Source organism: Pleuronectes platessa, chromosome 20 (assembly GCF_947347685.1).
Source record: "Pleuronectes platessa chromosome 20, fPlePla1.1, whole genome shotgun sequence".
NCBI lineage: Eukaryota > Metazoa > Chordata > Actinopteri > Pleuronectiformes > Pleuronectidae > Pleuronectes > Pleuronectes platessa.
Genome location: NC_070645.1, coordinates 6,112,172 through 6,138,185, shown reverse-complemented (window position 1 = coordinate 6,138,185; position 26,014 = coordinate 6,112,172). Strand labels below are relative to the sequence as shown.

Here is a 26,014-nt window from a genome sequence, read left to right as displayed (position 1 = left end):
AAAAATGTGAGAATAACTACAACCAGCAGGTGAGCAAAATAAGAAGTGACCAGAGAATAAGTGAACCAGACAAAAAGACAAAGATTAACCCAGGAGAAGTGAATACACAGAGGGGCGGGTGAATCTCCACCTTCCACCAGAGAAAGAGTGATGGAAGTGAAGAGCGATTCACCCTCCCACGCCTCCCTGTCGGGGCCACAGCGGTAGACTCCCATGCCATCATTCATCCAACCTCAGTGGAGTGGTGCAAGGTGTTTCCAGTCTCCACCACGCTCTATAACTCAACCCTTCTTCTCCACCGAGACGCTCCTTAAACACCGCCTCCCTCCACCGCTCCCCCTCCGCTCTCATCACTCCCATCAGTCTGTCTTTAAAACAACCATTGGAGATATGAGGAGCAACAGCCCGCGACCATCACCGTAACTCTCCACACGTACACCAGCCACAGTCATGTAGGCCAGGGGCAGAAGAATGTGGAGGACATGTGGACAGTGCTGCTCCTCGGGGAGACTTCAGGAAAAATGGCAGCAATAGAGTCTACAGGGGCCATAATTCACCCGCGGCTGACTCAATGATGCTGTGACACAGTTATTGGCCATATAAACTAGAGCTGCCACTGTGTCATTATTGCTCACATACATGTGAGACTATCCTTTTTTTTTATTTGCTTACCGCTTATTGTTCTTTTTTTGTGTCATGGCATTTTAATCGAAGCCTCTGGCAAAAAAAAACAAAGTAAAGAAAAATACCTGTGCTTCCCTTTTCTTGAGACTTTGCTTTGTTTTCCCACTATCTGAGCGAGCTTCAAAACACACACGTTGGCACATTAACAGGACATACAGAAGATGTTAATGAGGTGGCTGTGTGCCTGCAGCGTGATGACAGCAAGTAAACACAGCAGAGGAGCTTTCATGTAACGTCTTCTCTACAGGTTGGCTGCGTCACAGCTGCTTATAGCATCATACGTCTCCCTGATAGAAATGATTAAATATCAGCTGGCAGCTACTTTTTACAATCCAAGGTTTCTATCTGTACTTCCGATTTTATAGACAGCATTTCAAAGGGCTGTCAGTTAACCCAACACTTTTCATGTTTAGAGAGCCTGTGATTCGTAGCATCAAACAATACAAAAATGGATTAATAAAGACACTAGAATGGCATCTTTTACAGCTAAATAGCAGGTATATGTGGGTTTTTGAAACGTGGATAAAGCCATTAACTTCTCTCCCATTGCCAGTAGAGGAGTTTGCCGCTCTGTTATTATCCCCAAGTGCATCATGTTCGACGTCACAAATGCCCTGACAACTGATGTGCTCTTAGCTTGCTGTCATGACAAAGTAGCTCATTTGCCCGGATTTCATGTTGCCATCACTGCCGATTGGAGACTACTAAAAATTTGTGTCTACTACAGACTCATTTGACCCAGGAGTGAATGCTGATTGAATCCATTCCAGCTGCAGACAAAAGCCAGATATTAGCGGGTCTTAGTGGGTTTTTGGAATAGTGGATAAGGGGCTAGCGAGCACGTTCCACCAAGTCCTAACAGTACCCTTATAAAACCACATTTAAGTTCACTAGATCCAGATGTTTATTTGTATCTGCAATACGTTGCACACATTCATAAATACCAGTCATCTACCAATTGTTTACCAATCAAAATCCACATTATTCTCTGAGAAATCAACGATAAAGCTGAAAATACCCATCTCACAATCTTGAAGAAAGTGAAAACATTGCCCCCGGATCCAGATCCGCACCAAAATGTACTGGGTTCTTCCACCAACAAACACGAATGAAACAAATGGAGGAACTTCACCAATTTTACTCTTAAAGATCAGGTTAGTTGTTCTTAGCTGCACTTTACTAAACCTGTGGTTAATGTCAGATTCTGTGGATCATTTAGGAGCTTTAGAGTCACAGAGTCTGAACTTACTGGTGGGGGTTTCCTGGCTGGATGCTAACCACTAATGCTGTAGTTTATGGTTGGCACCTTATCCTCTACACCACCAGGGAACACCAGGTTATAATTATTTTACTAAACTGTCCATTAAGATGGTTTATATGGTCTTAGACTAGATGAACTGCAATGTTTCCACCTACTGTTAAGAAACCAGGAAGGCCAACATATTCTTGAACAGCCTGTTGATGTTCAGATTGTTTGTGAGATTAGGAGGAGTTTATATATTTACAGATAGTGAACGTTACCTTAGAACATAATTTATATTGCGTAGATTGGATTTACAGTGTTTCACTTTTCGGCAGTGGAGGCTTTGTTGCAGTGGCAGTGTGTGATTTAGTGTGATAAGACAAGCAAATTTTTCTAACATGCAATCTTGCCTTGCCAGCTTTTTTAAGAACTCGATCTAAAATATCGTTTTTCCATTCAGGGTACTCTGTTTCGTGACAGTATCTAAATACTTCACATCAGGTACAAGTCTGCCCTGCAGGTTTGGAAGTCTATTTTATGAGCTGAGTAACGGTGAGGTTAGGGTCTCTCCGGCTTGTGAGATAAATAGACTGTTAGTCAGTGTTTACACCTGGGTCGGACTGATGTATGTCCCCCTGGTAAAGACAAAGAAAATAAAAATCTCCTTCTCCTTTTCATCTTGATCCACTTGTCAAACATCACAGCTCATCAGTCTGGGGTCGTGTGGGCTGAAGGTGTGATGCATTCTGGACAGAGGAGGATGCAGGACAAATAGAATGACTCATAGACAGGAACCTGTGAGGTTTCAATTACAGATTTGTTTTTAAGTGTTGTTTCTTGACATTTCCAATTTTGGACTATTTGGAATAATCGTGTCCCCATAATTGCAAAGTATTATAACAAGAAGACCAAATTTCATGATTATTATTCACATTATAGCTCATTTATAACTAAATTACTTATATGGACTGTTTGTCCTTAATCTCTGATACAAACCATAAGAGTTTCTTTGGCGGGCAGGCCAGACCCTTGTCGTCATTGTTACAGTAAAAAACATGTGGCTACTGAAAGGTCAAGGTTTCGTCAGATTTGAACACAAAATAAAATTCACCTCAGGAAAAGATCAAGTTTTGGGTTGAACTAAGACAATGGATGATGTAATGTATTGCTATTTGTATAATTACCATTCATTTTCTTACTGCAATTATTACATTACAAATCACTGAAATTCAGTAAACTAGAAAACCTAAATGATACCTCACAATCTTCCCTATTAATATAAATCCCCTCTCAAAAGTGAAATGTACAGTTTAAGAGGAAATCATTACTGAATGACCATATGATTAAACTGTATGACCATTATCTGTAGCGAGTAACATCCTCTGTAAAAGTATATTTATCACTTTTTATTGACACCAAAACTTTATACCATGACTAAAAATAGTGTGGCTTGAAAAGTAAAAGCCTAAGTTTAAAAACAAAGATGGTAAATTAATTTGTTTATGATACCTGCATCTCTGCATTAGGCAAAAAATACAACCTCTTCAATCCGTTGCCAAGATCTGTGGTATTTTTGCACAAAAATATTTTCATATTCTCAGAAAACAGCTATCAAGCAGCAGAGGCAGACTCCTGGTTAAAATACATTTATGTATTGAGACACAGCAACACACAGGCATGCACGCACAAACACCAAAACACACACACACACACACGCATCAGTGGCAAAAACCAATATCGAATTACCCCGTCTGGTAAACACTTTTGGTCCAGACCATCTCGATGTTTGAACCTCAATTCTAATTTGGTCCTGCACCAAATTACCCACAATTACCTTCCCAGAGCAGGTTAGTGCATTTTTCTCTTCATCAGCAGCAGCTCCTTGTCACCTCATCCTCCATCTCGCTCCATCTTACTTTCTTTTTCCGTCACTGTCAGTGTGACACATAAACACACACACACATGCATGCAGGGAAACTCAGGAGCCCTGAGGAGTAGCTGTCAATCACCCATCAGGCTCCAATTTGCCAGGCTGCCAAAAGTGTCCTATCAGCGGGCTCCCCGGTGTCAAGAACCCTCATTATAGGCCAAAGGCTAAACCAAGGAAGTGAATGAGGCTTTCCTCTTCATTATTTCCAGTCCCCCATGACCCCGTAACCTCCTTGTGCTCTTTCTGCTCTTCAGTGTAGCCACCCCCCTCCATACCTGGCTACAACCTTTAACCAACCACAGTGGCATAACCCTGTTTCCCTGCTGGCAACGACCCTGCATGCTGCTGCCTCTGAATCCACTCATGCCTCTAACTAGTTCTATTTTAACACTCTTTCTTTGTTAGTTCCCACCTAGTTCTTTCTCCCTTCCAAAAGGCCCTGAGGAGCTTGTGAGAGAAGTGCTTGACAAGGGTCCTCGCAGTAGTGTTTTCTCACAATGTGCTCTGCATGGTGCCCACTGCCTTCTCTCTCTTTAAGTGGCAGAGAGACAGCAAAATAACATGGTTATTAGATGCTAAAAGCTTTGGCAGCGGGCAACTGGGCCATTTTTTGAAGAATGTCATGTGACAGTAGTATTGCCTGTGCATTTTACATGGCAACTGAACAACAAAACAACAACAAAATGACAAAAACAAAGTTCTGAGATCAAGTCTCTAATCTTCTACCGGGGTTTTCTTCCACAGTATCAATCTGATCAGGAGAAACACCCCGCAGCATGTGGAGCGACTCAGTTTTGGCAACGCACCATGACGGCAGAATCACATTGGCAGAAGAATTATTTTATCCCTTGTTATTAATTCTCAAATCAATTAAGTGTCATCGCAGCATCTGTCTGATGAATTGCTCGTAATTAGCCCGTAGGTATAACACAGCCATCCTGCGTTATCTGACTCATACCCGCCTGCGTGCTGGCTAGGCCAGCTGATGTGAGCGTAGATGGCTTTCCTGCACATTAGCCTAACACAATTAAAGTAATTATTGATTTTTGTTTTGCTTCCACGTAATTTACAGCCCAGATAGTGCTCTGTAAAATAGGGCCCCTGATTTCTGGGTAGATAGAAGGTAATGACTAGAAGCATTGGCAAAGCAGGATTGTAACTTTAGAGTGATGTTTATTTCCAGTTTTTGAAGCTCACAGGGCTGTCATGGTAGCAGAGTTTCATATTATATGGAACTTACATACAGGGGAATAAACAAGTTTATCTGGAGACCTTGGTGGCTTCACCCCAGTAACACAATGGCTCCAGTCTTTGTTTGCCAGCCGTCTTATCAGAAAGCAAGTGATTTACAAAACAGCCTCTGTGCGTGTATTGAATATCGTCCTTGATGTGGGTTTAGTCACAAAGGGTAAACAAACTGTGGTAAATCTAATACGCACATACTAAATCACAACTGCACAGTCACTCTCCGCATGCAAACCATATGAAGGTGTAAAGTTTGTGTAATTTTTAGCAAATTAACTTGTATCATTAAGTAAATAAAAAGACAAGATACAACCTCTTGTTTTCTAATAAAATTATAAATGAATTAAACTAAATATACACCTAAACCAAATGTCAGTGACTTAAACGACAACTTAAAGAATAGCTTATAACAAACTATGAGACAGAACTTTGTAATTGATGAGAATCTTAATTTAACCACTACATCACTAAGCCTATTGTCGCAGTGTAATCTTATCATGGGGGTAAACGTGCCACTGTTGGCACAATCGCAAGCAGAAGGCTCGGGTGCAACTGTGTAACATTTGGCCCTGTGTGTTAGAATGTCAAGTAGCCGGGCCCAAGACCCATTCATCTCTGCCTCCTCCTCCGTTCATCTCGACACATGCCAGCATCGAGCTGAACAGTGCTACATGCAAAGGCTGCCCCTCAAGGATAAGCCTCATTCAGTCCGACATATGGTGCTTGACCACGATGGAGGGAGAACAAAACAGGAAGTGTGGCAGGGCAGAGTCAAAGAGTAGAGAGCATTCTTAAAGCAGTTAGGAGGCGCACTAATCCCTCCTCCCCTACCAGGTGCTGAGAGAGAAGATAATCTGAGAGACAATGGCAACGGACAGGGCTCTCCATATGGGCCTTGGTGTGTGTCTGTGTGTGTGTGAGGACTGCTAAGCGGTGAGGAGGCAACAGGCTGACTGGGTGGGTGAGAGAGGGACTGGCAGCGAGGGGGATAACAAGAGTGACTGAGAGGGACGCAGAGGCATTTGTCTCTGTTTTCGCAGGCTAAACAGGGATTAGTGGCTTGCTGACATTTTCTGTCACTAGCCACACTGAGACGGCTGCTTAGAGAGTCCACGGCTCAATGAAAGTGAGCGTGTTGAGAGTGACCCGCCCCGGCTTAGAACCTCACTGACTGATCTGTGTCTGAGGGCTACTGGAATGACCCTTACACATGAAAAAAGTGCTTATGCTGAGCACATGACAAGGCTTGACCGACACCGATCTAATTGATGATTATTACATTATTTTGACAACATTAAGTGTTCTGAAAGTTGAATTTTCATGTCAAAAGCTGAACAGTTTGTTTTTGTTCCCTTTAGATTGAGTTAAAAACAATTATCAGTTAAAGCTCAAAGTACAGAAGCCTCCTTACTTTAATTCAAAGTAAGGAGATTCTATGAAGTTGAGCAGAAATTGAATTATTGCTAATTGGACTTGAATAAGGAACCCCAATGTCCCACAGCCAGAAACACGCCACCACAGAAGTTGGAGATGAATTGGTTATTATTTTCAAATGAGGACATACTCTGCAAATATGTGTAAAAAATGTAGTTAATACAAGCACTGTGTTTAATAAAAAATCTTATTGACATAAGAATATAACTTTCACAAATTATATATATTAAGAATCATCGAAGAAACCAACATCAGATTTAAAAATAATGAATCCACTAATTAATTTGTTATTATTAAAATAATAAATAAAATAATAAAATGTGTGCAGCTGTGGGCACTTGCTCACCTAAATGACAACCCTACGAAAGTTAAAAAAGGAAAAGAAATTACCTTCTCTTCCACCCTAGTTCCCTGTTGAAGTCCGTCACATTTGATTCATTATTAAACCCTGATAAAAGTGCGGTATGGCAAGTTTCCCCAGTTACCTCACAGCCCACGCATTGACATTCACATATCTGGCAGCCCCCAGTGTGAATTCTTTGTTTCATGCCCCCACTGTGTAAAAGAAAAACTTTACGTCTGTCTGCAGAATTCACAGCTCTACCTTTCTGAAAGTGAAAGTCTAGCAGCCAGAGACCAAAGAGAATGAGGCTTTGTTCCTTTGTGCTTTTCCTATTCGTACCTGCTTTGCCATCAGCGGTGTCAAATTACATGCAGATCACTTTTTGACTTTAACCTAGATTCTTATATAACACTATTCTGTCTCTATTCATTTTTTCTCTCTGTCGTTGCATTACCTGAAAATACCAGTTGGCTCTCAATAACTTTTGCAATGGAAAAGTTTTCACTGTTTATTTACCATGTATTAATTGTACAAGTTAGGGATCTGTGTGTGTACATGCCTGTGTTTGTGAGCGTCCAGATGAAGGAAAAGATAAAGTGAAGGCAAAAAAAAAGTTGGTGAAGGGAGATATCAAGAACATGGCTGGGGGGGGTTTTCACTGCAAGAAGAAGAGCGTTGTTTATCATACACTCTCCTCTTTCCGAGAAGGAGGCACCATGGCGATAAAATGCCACGTAGACCGAGATAGGACATGACACAAACTTGGCAACCACTCACCGGCCTCTCCACTTTTCACCCTCACATTCAGGGAATGTTTTCTTTATTTTTCTTCATTAGCGTGGAACACGAGCAAGTAGCGATACGCCACATTCTCCACTGGGCCCTTTTAGAACAGCAGAAGCTGAATCGAGCCCCGGTGATAAGATCAGTGGTGTAAGAATCCCTGATTTTCTGTAAATGGCACGCAGTACAATCCCACCGGTTACCATGCTTTTGAAAATGGTTGGCTGGCATTGTCTGCTAATGAGTGAGGTTATCAGCCAGTCAAAGATATGTGTCAAATGAACAGCATGTGAATGATCGCTACACAAAGCTCGTCTTTCTTTCTTCTGCTTTCGGGAACTTCTGTTTATTTGTTTAGCTTCGAGCCACAAATGCTGCCTCTGTGCTTGACATTATGAAACTTCTGACTGTGCTTGACATGTGAAACATCGAGCATTATCAGAGCAGGGGAATACTTTTTTTTTTCTTTAATCAATGCTGGCTTTGTTTGGCCAGCACAAACAGAGGACATGAGGGCAGACCAAATGCCAAGGTCTGGAGGTTTTGGTGGTTATGGATGTCCCCGGGCCTGTCCTCAGCACACGATGGAGATAGCGCTACAATGACCACCTTGTCCGGCCACTGTGGGAAGAGTGTGGAGAAGCATGTAACCAAAGAATTAAGATGCCCTGAGACGTGTACCCGTCCACTTTTACAAACGGAGGCCACAATAAAGAGTTCAAAAAGCGGAGCAAACTATGAAATGTAACTGCTTTAAAGAACTGGCTGTGGCTTGTTGATGTTCAGCTGAGAAATATCTTATAATGAGGCATGTGTTTACTTGCTGAGAAAAGGCAAAACACTGATGCAAATGGGTGAAAGGAGCTACAAAACCCTGAGCAACTTGTCTCAAATGAATTTGAGTTCAAATTCTCCTTGCACAGGATTCAACATATTCTTATTCATTCATTCAGTTATTAGTTCCCTGCAGTATATTGCTGCACTGACGGTTTGAATGTTTTTACTTTCATTACAGAGAGTAATTGGGATATTGACTTTTCACATCATGGAGGACAGTGTTGTTTTCTTCCAGTCTGATTATGGTTTCTCCATTTGAGACCCTTGGTACTATTTTTTCCAACTGGTTCTCCTTCTTACCATCGTATGGAAATGCCCTTCATAAATATTGCATTACAATGCATAGTCTCACTCCAGTATCATTCCCCGCCGCATGTTTGGGAATATTCTTAGCCGCCGTTCGTAAATACAGACTCTGCCTGCAGAGAGCAAAATGTACGATCAGAAATCCTTTTTTTTATTTTTTCCCCAATGCTTCGGAAAAAGATAAGTGTCTTTTGCAGCTTACGCTTCGACGAGCCAGCACTCCTTTGATCTTAGCTGACAAGTGAGAACTTTCTCAGATAGGAGAACGGTGCACGGTGAAGGTGGCTTTGATAGAAGAAATTAATGAGGCTGGATATGTTTGGCTGCGCTCATTATGCCTACACATAGACCCCAAACCCTGGGGGCCCCGGTGCTGTGCTTCTTGTCTTTGTGCCATGATCTCTCTGTCTCCTGATTTAGAGCCTCCTCCACTCTTTTCCCCCTCTTTTCGTCTGCTACTCTCTCTTTTTCTCTCTGCACCCACACGTCTCCCCGTCTCCTAAACTCTCTCTTGTCCGTGGCGTGTGGAAGAGAGAGATAATATAGTCTGCCGTGCATGGTGAGAACAATAAGTGTGTCGTGTCGGGTTGACATGAAGCAGACACCTCTTCAAAGCCACCTTAACATTCCACTTCAGCTCTAACTGCATGCGGCTGGAGGAAGGCAGAGGGTTGGAGGAGCTGGAAACCTTCCTCTGCCAAGGGGAGCTACCAGTCTGGAGCTGTGTGTATGTGCAGGCATTTGTGTGTGCGTTTGTGTGTGTGTATGTGTGAGTGTGTCTTACCCTGCATTAAATTAGAGTCCGCAATTGAAAAAAGATTTTTGTGCAAGGCCCGATTTCTTCTAGAATGAGATTGAACAATCGCACACAGTCTCGGTGTGTGTGTGTGTGTGTGTGTGTTCTTGTGTGTATCTTTGTCTGTGTGAGCATGTGAGTCTGTGAGTGTTGAGGAGTTGATGGGCTTGAGGTTGGTCATGAGATAAGGGGAACATCTGTTAGACTGTCTTTATCTTTGGCAGAGCTCCTGGCACACCGCTGTAAGAAGCCCCATCTAATCAGAGCAGACACACAGTCGGGGGTTGGTTAGCATGGCTGCCAGCCGTGTTGCCCATCCTGCCTCAACCCTGGCACCAGGAGAGAGAGAGAGAGAGAGAGAGAGAGTATGAGAGAGAGAGAGAGAGTATGAGAGAGAGAGAGAGAGAGAGAGAGAGAGAGAGAGAGAGAGAGAGAGAGAGAGAGAGAGAGAGAGAGAGACTCATCCGGAGAAGGGAAAATATTTTGGCTGTATTTTTTCAACGTCTTTACACATATCTTATCTCTGGTTGTTTTTTGTTTATACCGTATTTTTTATTTATGCAAAGAAACTGTATGGTGCAGGCATGCCCTTTGCTTTACACTGGTGCAGTTTCATACTTACCGCTGGGGCTGCCTTTTATACTAACTACTAATGGCACAGTTTACATGCTTTGCTTATGGGTATCTTCAAGGTGCTGGCTGATGATCCTCCTGCAGTTTTTTTCATCACACAAATTTCCACCGCTTGTCAGAAGACTTTAAGCAGCCTTCTTCTCTGCCCTCTGGGCTAAACAGCCACACTTTGCAAAAGTCTGCCTTTGCCTCCTGAAAAAAAAACTAGTTTTCTTGCAAGTATGTCATCACTGCTGCCATTTGATTCCCTGTCGCTTTGGTGTTTTCTCATTTACCTTTACCAGCTGTGACAATATCAACTGTAACAGACTTTAAGAAGTCAAAGACAATCCTTGTCACATTCTTTGACATGCATTGACTGATATTGAGTGCTAGGTGGTCTGCGAATCAAGATTGATTCAGGTCCTCTGCCCATCTGGAGCAGTTGTTTTCCGTGTGTGTGTGTGTGTGTGTGTGTCAGGGTAACCAGCAGTGACACCAGCCTGCAGTGCTGTATGGATCTGGTCCTTAGGAGGTCTAATGAATCTAGGTGAGCCTTGTCACTGTGAGTCTCCACGCATCGTCCTGCCGATCATGAGAGCTGACAGGTTTATGCATCTGTGGCGACTCCCAGGGGACGTGGGGATGCAGCGAGAGCCGGCACCCAGGGGCTCAGACACACATTTTACTGTCAGAGTGATGCACACGCACAAAAAGTTCTGGTCAAATGAAAATTGATCACACAGTCGTCACTGCTTTCAAGCTACAGGTATTAGTAACCATAAGAATTTTAAAATACCTATGTACACATGAAGATTAGTTAATTTGGTCAGTTACTGTAGATCTACTTCAAGAGTACCTCTACCTCATTTGAGATAATATCAAAATAGAGATTTTTCCAATTGTGAATTATAATACAGGATGTATTTGTTTTTCTTGTTGTTGTTTGTGACTTGGTGTCTGTGAAGGCAATTGCCCCCGGTATCTCAAATTCACCAGCAAATACAGTTGTTTTGTATTCTACAACATTCAGGCTTTCATTTTCGATATAATAACTGTAAGGGGAATATTAGCACCAGGAGACACAATCTTTCATTTTCTATAACTGTGAGTCAAAGATTGTTATTTTTCCTCTCATCTCTGTAATGAAAATTTATTCCAACTAGAGGGGTTTCTGTTTATGGGAATTAAATCCCATATGAATTGGTGGCAGTGATAGAAACAAAAGCCGACATTTGAATTACGGTTCCTGCATAGGTGGTCTGGGGGTAATAGGGAATCAAGTGTCTAACTTTTCTTTTTTGCTTCTTTTTTTTTATGTGTATTGTGTTTGTTTTGCTTCCATCATTAGCCCAGCCACAACTAAGACTGACTTTTAATCTTGTGTTTGGACAAATTATGTCTGGAACATGACTCCCTTTCGTTCAACATCTGATCCCAGAAAATGACTAAACCAGTTTAACCAGCAGAATGGCTCCCACCTGTAGCTAACACATGGACATTCCCAAATATGGGCTGCTGATTCACTTTCCCCTTTTTCCAAAGTCAAAAGTCACAGCCCGAGTCCCCCATAATAGCTTAATTAATGCAATTTTCTTGTTTTAATCCTTACCATGTCAGCTCTCACAGAGGGAGACCTTTGACTTGTCAACCCCTACACCCCCCTCCCAAAGCGCGGCTGCCTTTGTTATGCTGAGTCTTAACATGTGTCACTTTCACTGGTGTGCTGTTCCGCCAGCCTGTTTAGATAAATGCCTATTGGAAGCCTTGCTTGTCAGGAGAAATTATGGCATCACATCTCTTGTTGGAGGAAAGCCAGAAGTCTCCTTGTTTACACACATGTCATTTAAAGCTGGACTTTAAGAGACAGCCCCTCTCTCTCCCGAGCTAACACTCCGGGATTTACGAGATCGGAGTAAACTCATCTCGTGACTCAAGGGAAGAAAATTAAGAGTGTGGGAAAAGGTTATGGCAGCCCTGTCAAAACGGGTGGAAAAGCTAAACAGGTTTGTGCACAGTTCTGGTTTGTGTCCGTGTGACTGTGCAAAGGGGTTGCTGTGTATCTAATGGTCATTATATATACTCTCTCACTGCGAGCTATTTTTGTCCCCTCTTCTACTTGATGCTGACTCAACAATTCAGTGTTTTGAAGATATTTGAATTTACTTTTTCTTGTCCTCGTTCACTTTTTACTTCCCATCCAGAACCATGACAACTGAACAATTAGTTGCGGGTCTGCATCCGTCAATATGCTTAAATCAGGATGTTATAGTGAGAAAGATGCTAAGTGATAAATCTGAAGGGTTTATTATCTGTAGAGTTATAACTCTATCATACTTGAGGTCATGAGCAATTATTTAGATTTTTTTTTATTTGAAATCGCCCTCAAACAGCTGGACTTGGCTTGGATTTGACAAATTTCCTCTTTGTACGAGGCCTTTAGCCACTGACACATCCAGGTTCAGACGAACCCTCTCCCTCATCTTTACTGCACAGGTCTATTGAAAACACAGTAATGCAGCAACAAGGGCCAAACCTCAGCACTTTGAAAACGCTCAAGCTCATTCCTCTGGAGGTAGGCAGGCATGTAGGAGATAAGGCCAAGCTTCTACCTCTCTATATTTCCCTTCCCATCTTCCTCTCCTGTGCTCCCTAATCATTTCCTTTCCAAAAAGCAGAGTCGGGAGGGGGGGGGGGGGGTTCGAGCTACATCCACAGTTCACATGTCCTATTGTGAGCCTTTGATGTGAAAGTTACAGTCGAGATCTGCCATTCATTACCCTGTGTGGTTTGACTCTTTAAACCTTGAAGCAATATTCAAGTTTCAACTGTGGTGGATGGTTGAGTCCGTAGACTGTTTGATGAAAGATGGACGACACATCTCCAGTTCCTCCCAAAATCTAGAAATGAGGCTTAAACATCATGGATACGAATGCTGGACAGTATCGAGGATTGAAGAGCAGTAGCGAAGTCATATCAATAGATACACTCGCCTGACCAATCGTGCGTCAGTCTTCGCTTTCAATCAGGATGTTTTACCCTGTTTTTAAGCATCAAATAACTAATTAAAACCAAATTTGCAATTAAACAAACCACTACCAACTCCATGTAATGAGAGAAAACATCTAAAAAAAAAAAATATTTAACCTGTACTTTCACTTCATACTTTGGCATTTTCCAATTATTAACTTATTACCTATTCTGCAGCCAGGCACCATTTGGATAAACAATATGCTTCGGTTTCCCTTTTGGTCAGTTTTCATGTCGTCCATCTTGACTTACAGTCCAGGGTTTCCCCCAGCACTATCTTGTTAAGGCGGCCGCCTTAACAAGACTAGGGCCCCGCCTTGACTACCAATGTATTGAAAAAAAAAAAAAAAAAAAAAAAAAGTTGAAAAAAAAAAAAAAAAAAATGGCATTGATAATACTCAGGTAATACTGTTTACAACATTAGTCGTGCCAATAAAGTTTTTTGAGTGTAATTGAGACGGCGACATCTGGTGGTTAAATATATTGTTGCATAGTCTATCATAGTCACCTGTCAATCTACCGCCAGTGACGTGCGGTGAGGTCAGTGAGTGGGTAGGCACTGAGTTCTGAAAGCCAGATTTCTCTAAACCTATATATTGTTAAATCAAAAATAGGGATGTCCGATAATATCGGTCGGCCGATAATATCGGCCGATATTAGCCTATTTTTTTAATATCTGTTCATATCGTTATCGGATTTTCCACCGATAATGAAAACCGATTATAATGCCTGGGTTGTGCTGCCGTGCTGCTTGTTGGGTCCTGACATTTACCGGCGCGCAATTGATGACATCAACAAACCGCACCTGGAACCAAAACAACAACAGAAGAGTGTGGTTAGTGTGGCTAACAGGTTGCCCGCTAGTTGCTTCACAAAATGTCTGCGGTCTGGAATTTTTTTAACGTTTCACCTGCGGATAGCAGATTTGCGGTTTGTAAAGATTGTGAGGCGCATGTCATGCGAGGGGGGAGCAAGGCTTCGTCATTCAACACTTCGAATTTAATCTGTCACATTAAGAAGAACCACCCCGAGGCACACGAAGGGTTTTTGCAGCAAAGTAAGGCAAAACAACAACGAGGAAAGGACTCCCTGCAGAAAACAACGCAACTGTCGCTCAAACAGTCAGCAGAAAAAAAAATGAAATACAACAAGGAACACCCGAGAGCGAAAGCTATCAGCCAAAAAATCATGGAGTGCATTGCACTGGATAATCAGCCGTTTTCAATCGCGCAAGACGCCGGATTCAGCAAACTTGTGGAGTTCCTCGAGCCGCGCTTTGCCATGCCCAGTCGCAAGTATTTCTCTGATGTTTGCCTCCCCGAGTTGTACAGTGTTGTTTATGAACACGTCGAGAAGCTAATTTCTGATGCTGTAGCCATTAGCTTCACGACAGATATCTGGTCTTCAAGCGTTAGCCAGGTTAGCATGCTGAGCTTGACGGCTCAATGGCTGGACCCGGACTTTAAGCTCGTCAAGACTGTGCTTCATTCTCAAGAGTGCCGTGGGTCTCACACGGCACAAGCGATCACATGTGCCTTTGAAAATATGTTGTTTGAGGGCAGAAAGAAACGGTTTATATTTGTAATGATTGTTTTAGCCAAGTTATGGACAGTTACATATGGCCCATCAATCTTTCAGCATCATTTTCTGGACAAAAGGAGAACTCTGTTTACTACTCTGGAAGGTTTGAACTGAACTGTGTGCCTTTCTTGTTTTTATTGCACACCACATTAATATTACAGGTTGTGTTTTTGCTCATGTTTAGCAGGGCTGATTGAGCCCAGTTTATATTTTAAATTGACAAATACTGTATTAGTCCAAGTAATGGGCTAAGGACTGAGTCTGTCTCTAGGCTATATCTTTGCACTTTTATTTCCTTTGTGTGCACTTTACCTCATTCCAAAAGTGTTGTTTGTTGTACCTCATAGAAATTTGTTTTCAGTAGGCTGTCCTACACTACACATGTTTACTTTAAATGCTGTATGAAGTTGTACAGGACAACAATGTTGTTGTTTTGTTTTTTTACAATTTGTGAAGAAATCAGATTTGTCCTAGTTGTAATGGGCATTGTCAGGATGATCTCAGGAAAAGAATGATGATCCAATCTGTTGACAAAATGTTAATAAATATGGAACTTTTCCATAAGTTGAAGTAGTTTCCTTATTTTTTTATAGACAATGTATGGCAGAAAATAATGTGATGGGACCTAAAATTAGTCTGGGGGAAAAAACGCCTGCATATGTATATCGGTATACCATATCGGTTGAAATCGGTATCGGAAATTAAGAATTTGGAGAATATCGGCTATCGGATATCGGAAAAAAGTCAATATCGGACATCCCTAATCAAAAACAATAAACAACAAACAGGCACGCACGGCCGATTTCAAATAAGTTCCTCCCTTTCTTTCTTTCTTTCTCTCTCATAGTTGTATAGTCTCATCAACAGTTGTTTATTTCATTCATGCGTACTGGCATCTTTGAGCAAAATACCCCCAAAAATTTTCGCCGCGCCGCTGCGCGCCGCGCCAACAACACCGCTACACACCGCGCCAACAGCACCGCCACCTGCTTACCACCTTGACTGAGACATTTACTGGGGGAAACACTGCAGTCTATAGTGGAGTTGCACATAGGGATACAAAACATTCTCTTGTTGGTTTCAAGTATTTTATTGTAATCATACACCATACATATTTTATGTCAAGTTTCAATAGTCGCTTTAAAAAAACAAATGTCTTGGAGCTGATAGTACAAGTAGAAGCTGTTGCATTCACACCATGTTGTTTCTAAAGGGAAGCGGGGGTTGTTGATGCATCCAGGTATTACTTTTCCGCTGCTGAGTAAAATACCTGGCCTCTGGTGGCTATCATGAGCGGCACAGGTGGTAGATTGGATCCATCAGCTGCTCCTGCTCTCAGCATATTTGTTGTTGCTTGTTGAGTTGACTCCTCACATACTTTAGTTTGTCTCCTTGGTAAGGCTGAAATAAGTCTGTAGACTTTCTTTTAAATCTGTTTCCCCCCAGTAGTTTACCTGTGGCTTAGTTGTTTACTTGTGCTGTCCTCCATAAGTGCTGCGACTGACATCACAGACCATACCCCCGATCCTATGTTTGTAATGTGCCTATTCAATACCACTCTACAAAGCCACACATTGGGAAAGTGCTCTGCACAGCTGAGCACAAGGGGTGTATTGCACCCTAAATATGTCAGCTCCTAGCGGGGTGCTTAGCTCTTTAGTGGAATGGTAACGACTCAAAACATTCCCATCACAGAAGGAGCTGCCCTCCTCCTTCCCACAGTCAGTCCATGTAGCTCCTGAAGCAGAGGGAGGGACGGCCTTTGCACAGTTGGAGCTTCTTCCTACTTTAGGGTACAAAGGTAGTTGAAATTAGGCCGTCATGGAGGCATCATCTTTAGCCTTTGAGCCAAAACACTTGACATGTCACATTGCTCTTTGGCTCGATATATCAGTCGTTGCACATCAAGGCAGAGGCTAAATATGAATTAAAGTATCGCTCCTCCAGGACCTGGCTTTGCTCAAAGTTACTTGTGAACATAGGTAATAATTGGGAATTTGTTCATAGGAGTAGTTGTGACTCACAGCAAGGCCCCTTGACAACAGCTCAGTCTGAGCAAATATCTATAATATCTATCATAGTCTCAGGCCCATGTCCAGCTCTGGAGCCCTGAGTCATGTACAGCATCGGTAGAATTTGGTACTCAGTTTTTATAGTACCCTGTAGTGTAGAATAATAAATATTTACACACAGTGCAATAGAGACATGTTTGTGGTATGAATCCATTCAGGGACATAATAACTTGTGTATATGCTCTCATTGTATAGTCAGAAGCCCAATCTCACAAACACTTGGTTATTTTATTATTTGTGTCAGGGTGTGACGCCAGATAAAGTCATGTTGTCAAACACATACAAATGTACAGGCATGCACAGAAATCCGCATTCCAATGGCCAATAGATGCGTACATACATTATGTATTGGATTGCACACAGTTACTCTGTAAACATATGGATTTCATCACATATCTCCTGAACTACCAGGAACCGACTTCTCAACCATGTACACACATTGTGTCTCATGTAATAACGTGAGGCATGTGGACCACGCTTATACTCATGACCTCTGCCATCTGAGGAGGAGATGAACAAAGAACACCGGCTCCACTCCATCAACATCCATTTCATTTGTATACACACAATTTGCACTTCAGCTGTCATACAATGCCACACAATTTGACTGACACAGTGCACACTTCAGAAAGGCAGGTGCGCCTCCACACGATTTTTATACAAACAATTTCCACCTGTTCACACAGACACACAGGTAACATTGCACATTGGTGGGATAGCACTGCATGCACACACATACACGCACCTGACACATCAAGCTGGAGGTGCTAGAGTAGCTTCATAGCCTGTGATTTAATGGTCATTTTGTTGGCTGCAATAGCATCCTTTCCCATCCCCTGGTGCCCAGTGGTGAAATAACAGGCTGTGGGCTCATCCACAAAACCCACAGGACCACACTTGAATCATTGCTACAATTTGAGCTATCAAATTATAATGGGAGGATGAGATTGCCTTTCTTTGCTTGGTGCGTTTGTGTGTGTGTGTGTGTGAGTGTGTTTGTTTCTGTTTATGTGTGTGGGGGGGTGAATGTGTCCATGGCGGGTAGCTAAGCAAGTTTATATTTTCTGAGCCTGTAGGCTTTGGTTAATGTGTTTAGCTCAATTTTGTTCTCCTATTTTATAACTAAGGGGAAGGTAATTCTTCTTGGTTGTTTTACTGTTTTTTGCTCTGCAGAACCCCCAACTTAATTTGTAGAAACTGGAAAGAATGAGATGTCAGAAGATTGCTTGTCCCTTAATCTGCATCTCCCTCAGTTTACAGTCAAGTTTTACTATGATTGCTATTTATTTGATACCTTGATATCTACGCCAGTGCAGTTCAATATGAAGCGCATTGGTCTAAGTGATGGGAAATGTTATCTTTGCATATCAAAGCACTAAATGTGTTTCTGACAACATCCGACCACCATGAATTCCCTAAGCATCTGGCTGCCATGGTGATGGGAAATGGACTGCATTTGTATAGCACTTTTCTAGTCTTAGCAGCCAAACAAAGCACTTTAAACTACAAGTCGTATTCACCTTTTCACTTCATCTTGCCGACCAGAGGAGCCAGGGATTGAACCGACCCGCTCTTCCTCCATGGCTCTGTGTGTGTGACCTAATTTCTGTCTAATTTCTACCTTGAAATTGCAACTCCAAGGCCAGGTCATCTTGACATCACCTCATTCATGTGTCTGTAAGAACTTCACCCATTGCTGTTTTTCTCTTGAAGTGACACTATATCTGTGGCACAGAAAGAGGCACATCAAAATGAAAAAATTCAGAAAACAATGGATGATGCCCTGAGTCCAGAGACGCTGTTATAACACAGAGAAGCTGCCTGTGCCATCACAAGAGTAGTGAGGTCAATTTTTCCTCGGTGAATGGAATGTAATTTACCGTCAGCTTTGTGAAGGCAAGCCATGGTCATGGCAGAGAGCGTTCGCTCCTCTGCTTGGGCTAATGATCGCCTTCGACAGAGGTATGGCCGCCACGCTTTTCACCACAATCCTTATTTCACTCGCATTGATTCCCCTGCCTATTTTCACACAGTAATGGATGGCATTGTCCCTCCCCCGCCACTGTTAGCACAAATAATTACGAATCAATATGCACTCAAGGCCCCACATCAGAATATAATTTTAACACATGATTTATTTCCACCAATGCTGCACAGTCCCTCCCATGTGCAGTAGTCAATGGAGGCCTGTTCTGTGGCAGATGTCCTTAAGCTCTGCGTGATCAATCGAAAGACTTTCAATTGTAGTTGCTGAATGAAAGAAATTGTGCTTTTTGTGTAACTCCAGTGGTTCTTTATTGTGTCTGTCTGTTCAGCGAGGGGGACATCCCTTGATAGAAAATACACACCACATTTGATCCATGTTTGTTCACCAATAAGTCATGACAGGCCTTTGTCATGTGTTTTTACACAGTAGTTACAACAATGTGGGATTTTTGCCCCATTATTGATAAGAAGATTGAAATATATACATGATTTATAGCAGTGCCTTGCAGCTCATTGCAGCACAAATGAAACCATCCAAACTTAAAAGATTCTTCACTTTAATATTGCCGATGCAAACCTCTGCAATAAGATCGAAAACTGCTCTCTAATGCCATCAAACTCAGATTCAAAAAATGACTCGGCAAGGCGTTCATATCAAAATCATTTGTTTGCCCAGTCTTGACATTCGCAGGCTAACACACTAATCTTTTCACTCTCTGGGCCTGTCAGGACCAGTGAAATATCATGCAGTGTTCTTCACTCAGACAAAATATGTGTATGTGTATGGGTGTGTGCATTCGCTCGTACGTCCAGTGTGTGTATGTGTGTGTGCCCACATAGATTTGCCATTTGACATTTGGCAGACAGAAAATCCAGCTCTCTTTGAATCAGACTCGAAGCATTCCACCTGTCTAAGCCCTTCGAATTTCAGCTCATTCATCCTATGCTGCTGCAATCACTGTCACACAGAAGTGTGAAAGGTCAGTCAAGCCATCGCTCCACTCCTGACAGCCAATAAGGAGGTAAAACTGGGCATGAGAGTAAAACAATGTTTGTTAGACGTGACCACACCCTCTGATCCTCACCTGAAATGAGTACTGTCGGTGTGGACAAAGCAGTTTTCGGCACATTCTAGAAATTCTTTGATATATTAGGGGATCCAGGATTGCAAAAATGGACCTCTGCAGGACTCTACTCTCCAGTCCCTCCTGGGGTCAACTCGGAGAAATTCCCAGGCCAGATGTATATAATCTCTCTAGTGTGTTCGAAATCTACCCCAGCCCAATTTAAAAGTTGGATGTGTCCCCATTGGAAGGCACAAAGCAGACACCCTGATCAGATATCTGAACCACCTCAACTGGCTCCTCACAATGTGAAGGACCAGCGGCTCCGCTCCATGGCTTGTGGTCGTAATCTCACTCTCATGACAATAGGTGAGGGTTTAAATTTACTATAGATTGGTAAATAGAATCGGTTGTGTCCTGCTATGACTCACCTCACATGGATAAACAGAATAAATTTGTTATAGCCAACACTTATTGGGATGCCTGACAATGTATGTGTTAGCTTGGGTATATTGCAGGGATATTGTTTTTTCTTTTGCTGGCACTCATACAAGCGTTCAGTTTCAATGTGTTAACTGATCAGCAGTTGATGCTGAATGCTTTTATGGTAAGGCCAAAAAGTCCCGTCGGCAAGTGTTGGGAGATGTTTGGATAGAGGTGATGATAGCAATAGCATTACTGTATATGAACTCTTTCTGAACTAGGCACATCCCCTAAAGTCAGAGACCAACATTGGCATACACACACTGAGCATTATAGCCTCAGATCAAAGTACTGTAGACAGACTGTGGCATTGTCTGCTGAGGGGCTGTTGGGACATCAGTGTAAGATACTAGGAATGTGTAGCTGTGACTATGTGTGTCTGTGTATGTGTGTGAGAGTGTGTGTGTGTGCGTGTGTCTGTGTGTGTGTGTGTGTGTGTGTAAGCAGACAGAAAGTGGGGCAGCCAGCTGTTGGGGGTCAAGTCAGGTCCTGGATGTTCTTCTTGCGTTAAACACTCACCCATAAAAGTCTCTCTCACACAGACACAGAATGATTCTTGCATATTTCGTCTTTTGAGACGGCCTGTCGTGCCGCCCATTTCAGCAGGATTACAGTCTTTGATTCTTAGCAGATGAAACAAAAACAAATATGGCACCGGCAGCACTCGACAGATGGAGGTCAGACGCTCTGAGAAGTAATTTTGTGCGATGGATTTTAGAATTAACAGGCTCATGCACACACACATTTCTAAGCGTTAGCGAATGTTATTGCAGTGTCTCGTCAGTGTCGGGAGATGAGTGGTTTTGGGATTCTCTTTGATGGCTCTGCTGCTACCCCTGCTGAGACGCCGAACGATCTCCCATCTCCCTCTCACTACTCTCCCTTCACACACACACACACTTAACACCATCTCTCCATCCATCCCTGATATACGAATAAAAGAATGTGGCAATCAGAAACATAGGAGCCATTTTCATCTTTTGAGGGGGATATAATGGTGAAGAGGTCAGTGTTCCCATCTTCTCCCGCGGCAGTGCTAGTCAAACGTACACACTGACATACACACACATGCAGGGAGAAGATCACAGTCTTGGCAAAGCAAGAGAGACAAGAAAGCCCTAGTGTGCAGTCACTAAGGGTGGGAGTAGATGAAAAGCTACAGGCCTAGACTCTTAAGACTCTTTAAAGTTTAACGTGACAAGTGATTGGCAAACAATCGGCTCGTATTGTATTATTTTTCTCTTTAACTTTAAAATCAAAGCAGTGTTCATGATTTGCAGTTTGGCGCTGTTCTTTTCACTCAAGGTGACTTTATGTCATCGCAAATCCTCTCCGCCTTACCACCCCGGACTGAGTGGCCTCTCACAGAGATGCCCCCTAATTAAAAGTGGACCGTCAGCTTTCCTGGTTGGATGGAGCCTCTGCTTTAGCTCCACAACTGCCAACACAGGACAATCTTATTCATCTCTCCTTGTTCTGAAGCTGTTACCTGAACCGCATTAATAAATGCTGCCGAGTAGCAGGGTAGACTCTCTTATCTGGTGCTTTTTATTCCTGCCTTTTCATTCACTCCACTGGAATAAGTCATGATGCACCTTCCCGGCAGTGGCTTTGCACCTTGACGAAGGGGGCAGATTTAAATAACTCAAAGCTCCTTTGCTTAGACCTAATCCCCAACCCCAAACTAATCAACCCCGCTGTTCCCTTCTTCATTCTTCACATTTTATATGTGATGGAGTGAGGCAAGGCCAGATAGAGGCATTTAAATGTAAGTGCTGGCAGGCTAATCTCTTCAAATCCATGCACCGTTACTTTCATTACTCCACCGAAGTGTGCGTTGTTTTCTTTTCTTTCATGTCATTCCCTTTGATACGACAAGTCAGAAAGTGATTTCTCACAATGGGAAAGTATTGGTCGCAGTTTCAGCGCTGTAATTGTTTAAAGGTGGAGTGAGTGATTCTGGAGAAAGACTGCAGATATTTGAACTCCACCCCTTTATTCAGTGGTCCTTCAGAAGCTCCACCCCTAGATTCATGGTCTTGCATTGCCATGGCAACAACACAATCGCAGAATCTAGAGGGGCTTATAAACAGGGTGGAAGTGGGTTTACTTTTCTAATAGCTGGAGTATAACAAACCATATAATACAAAATATTGTTAAACAAACACAACATCCAAGAGCGCAAAAAACAGCAAGACTTAGTTGTTAAAAGGAAGGTATCTTTACATGACACATCATTTTGAAGTATACATCAATCCAAAGAATTCCCTTGTGCTGAAAAATGACAGGAAACATGCAGAGAAGGAACTTCTGCAGATACTCCCCAAAGGGCAGGTGTTATAAAGTGGACCATCCATTGCATCCACTGCATTGGGCAGGCCCTGTTCTCCAAGATGTTTAAAGGGTTTGACCAACCATGTCAGTCTGTACCAGGTCTCTCTGTGTGGCTGTCATTTGGCGTGCAGGACGATAAGATCATGGCAGATTTTTTCCCCAGTCTGATCATACAGCCCTGTACCCTTCATTGGACAATCCCACCGATGTTCACGCAATGCTTACCTAATGTTTACCCTCATTGGTTGGTCTTCACTCATCTCGCGTCCGTCTGTTTTTATCAGTATTTATTTTTACATATAAGAGACAGTGGAGAGACACAGGAATTATCTGGGAATAACATCCTGTAGAACGTCTATATAGCTGGGAGTCGAACTGGAGTACTGCTGGTCTGGCATGTACTGTATGCCCATGTGGTTTCATCTCTTGTCAATGGGACTTATGTTGTGGAGTATATGCCACCATGATGCTTCCAGTGGTAGTCTTCCCTTCCATGCACTCACTTTACCTTGCTGCTTGTCCCTCGTCTGCAGTCATAGCCAATACCTCCCTTTTTTCCCAAAATGGTGATATTTTCCTTATTATTTATCTTTCTACTGGAAACATTACAGAGATCCCAACAGGATAAGTGAGATCATTTCTTCTGGCATGGTTATTACACCCCCCTGTCCCCACACCCTGCTTCTGTGGAGCTTTCAGCCTGAAGCAAAACAACACAATAAAATACAGTTTTCTAAAGTGATCTGAGCACCCAAAGTTCCCATGACATTCAGTACGGATAAAAATCTCCAGGGAGGAATCAGCAACATCCTCAGCAGCTTTAGCGTTTCACCGCAGGGAGGGAAAGCAATAAAAGTGAAGAGATAAGATGAGCTGATGGTGCAGGCTGTTTTGGCAGTAATGATGCCTTCAATGTTTTTGTTGTACGCTTCACCTACCATTTTCTACAGCTTTTATTATGTACTGGCTTTTGTCACAGAGCTGAGGGTTAATGGATGCATCACATATTTATGGTTTCATGCATGGATCTGCAGCAGCAACTCACATCTTTCCTTTTTGGTGCAAGTATTCACCTCAGAGGAAGACACAACTCTTTACACACATCATGCTGCACATTGCTTTGCCACTGAGGGCTCCTCATCTTCCTCACTTTCTCTTAGGGCTTGTTTACCCACCAAGTTTGGGGGAGAGGAGGCTTCTTCCACATCCAGTGAACATATCTATTGTGAGAGAGCAAGATCCACCAAAGTTCCCCTCCTTTTCCTGCCCGTGCAGTCTTTGAAGCTCTGCACTTGTCGTCATGTCTGTCCATCCATCTTTCAGCATGCCCAACAGGGTTCATGACACCGATGCTCCAGCAGTTTGACGTCTGGCACATCTGTGGAGCATTCTCTTTCGGACCCTGGTGTCCCGAGCCCCAGTGAACACCAGGAACTGATTAAAGGCAGGTGGGGAGGTGAAAGTAGCAGGTTTTAAAGGCTGGTGTCAACTTTATGTACCATGTCTCTGTTTCAGGTTTATGTATGAAATTCAGTGTGTAATCAAAATGTCACAATTAAAAATATGGACAAACTGCTCTTTTCTTACTAAGAACTACACCTGTTCCACCCTAATGACTAAACTAAACTAAAAATGAAGAAAAAGAAAGAAAACATGTGGACTTTGAGTCACCTTTGAGCCAAACTGCAAGAAGAAGGTGCTAAGGAAAAAGCAATTATCATTGTATATAGAGTTGTCAAATGGACACCTAACTACCTATCTAATCCTGAAGCATTATTCACCGTGCCAAATTAGGTACTCTTACTGTGGTTTAGGGCTTCATACTGGAATAACCAAGTGTGAAAGTCTTAAAAAGAGTTTTTAAAATGAAATAGTATTATTAAACAGAAACTGTAACACTCTTGCAGCATTTTAATTGCATAATTTAAATGCTAATTCATTTGAGTACTTTGTGATTGTTTTTTAAATGTATCCACTTTGAGCCTGCATGTGTGTGTATCGGTGTATGCGGGTGCGTGTGTGGGAATGTGCATGCACGTGTGTGTGTGTCTGTCTACAACACAAGTGGTTAAGAGTTCTTCTCAGGTGTTTTTATGTATTTGGATAGATTTTATCACCAGTATAACATTATATACATACTAGATAGTACCAAAAAAAAACATAAAAGTGTGTAGTTTAGATCAAAACTCAGCCAGAGATTGACGATGGCTGTGGCCCATGATTGCTTGTGTAGTAATGTTGTAATAAGCTAATATTCATTGTGTAAGGCTAACATGATAATAAACCTTTTAGTTTTAGTGAGGGACCTTCCTCCAGCATAAGCCCTGGCACTCCACAGAGGACCCCCCACCCATCCCCACCCCACACCCTATAAGCACACAAAGAGAAGAGGCGACAGAGTTGGCCTGGGTAATTGGGATAATAATTATTTCTGCATTTAGTGCCAGCTGGGTGCCTGAGAAGGTCAGGGAACAGCATGAGGACAGGCTTATCTCCGTGTTGGTGCTGGCTTCCATATGGCAGCAGACAATAGTAAAGGGCCTTGGCCCCGGAAACAGCAGCATGGCACAGGACTGCCCCCACCGACAGAACACAACAACACACCACGAACCACGGTGGGTCTCAGGACTGCCTCACAGGCCGGTTGGCCCGAGACTGGCTGCACAGCAGCGGACTGACAATAAAGGACTGTGGAGAGATGGAGGAGGGAAGGAGGTGGAGCGAGGTGGAGGGAATGGAAAGAGAGCAACAGAAATGAAGATGTCGATTAAAGGAGCCATTTCCATGGAGTTAAAATCATGAACTTGTTGCATTTAAGTCTTTGTCTCATCTGTTCTGGCCTGGCCTGAATGGAAACAAAAAGAAAGGCTTTCGTAATTTATGAAGAGGACTTTGACCCCTCTATTGAAACTCTACCTTTATGCATTAGCCTGGTAAAGGCTCCAATCTTGCCGAAAAGATGTGAACAGTGGGAGGTTAAAAGTCTTCTTTCTTTTCTCCCCATTCTACGGCTCTTTATTCAAGCGCCCCTTCGACCTCCCCGTTCACTGGGTTACCATGGCACCAAACCCCCCATAGCAACTTGGCCTGAGCTCCATAAATCAGATTTTTACTGTGTAGCACTTCTTTTAATCTCCATCTACTGACGGCTTTATTTGGTTCCTTCTCTTTGGAGGGCGTTCAGTAAATCCATCCTGAAAAGAATGGGTGTGTGTATGTGTGTGTTTGTATGCCTGGGAGAAAAGACCTAT

General features: G+C 42.7%; 1 protein-coding gene across 4 annotated transcripts in view; it reads left to right on the top strand.

The window, feature by feature from the left end:
* Positions 1–26,014, top strand: part of LOC128425802 (partitioning defective 3 homolog) — a 343,569-nt gene that overhangs the window by 281,517 nt on the left and 36,038 nt on the right. Inside the window, exon 22 of one of the 4 annotated variants that reach the window (XM_053412631.1) lies at positions 23,924–24,338. The exons of the other annotated variants lie outside the window; for them this stretch is intronic. Coding sequence (XP_053268606.1) covers positions 23,924–24,107 — 184 coding nt within the window. The 3' untranslated portion in view covers positions 24,108–24,338. Of the gene's footprint in view, positions 1–23,923; positions 24,339–26,014 lie in introns of those variants that run through there. 4 annotated transcript variants of the gene reach the window in all.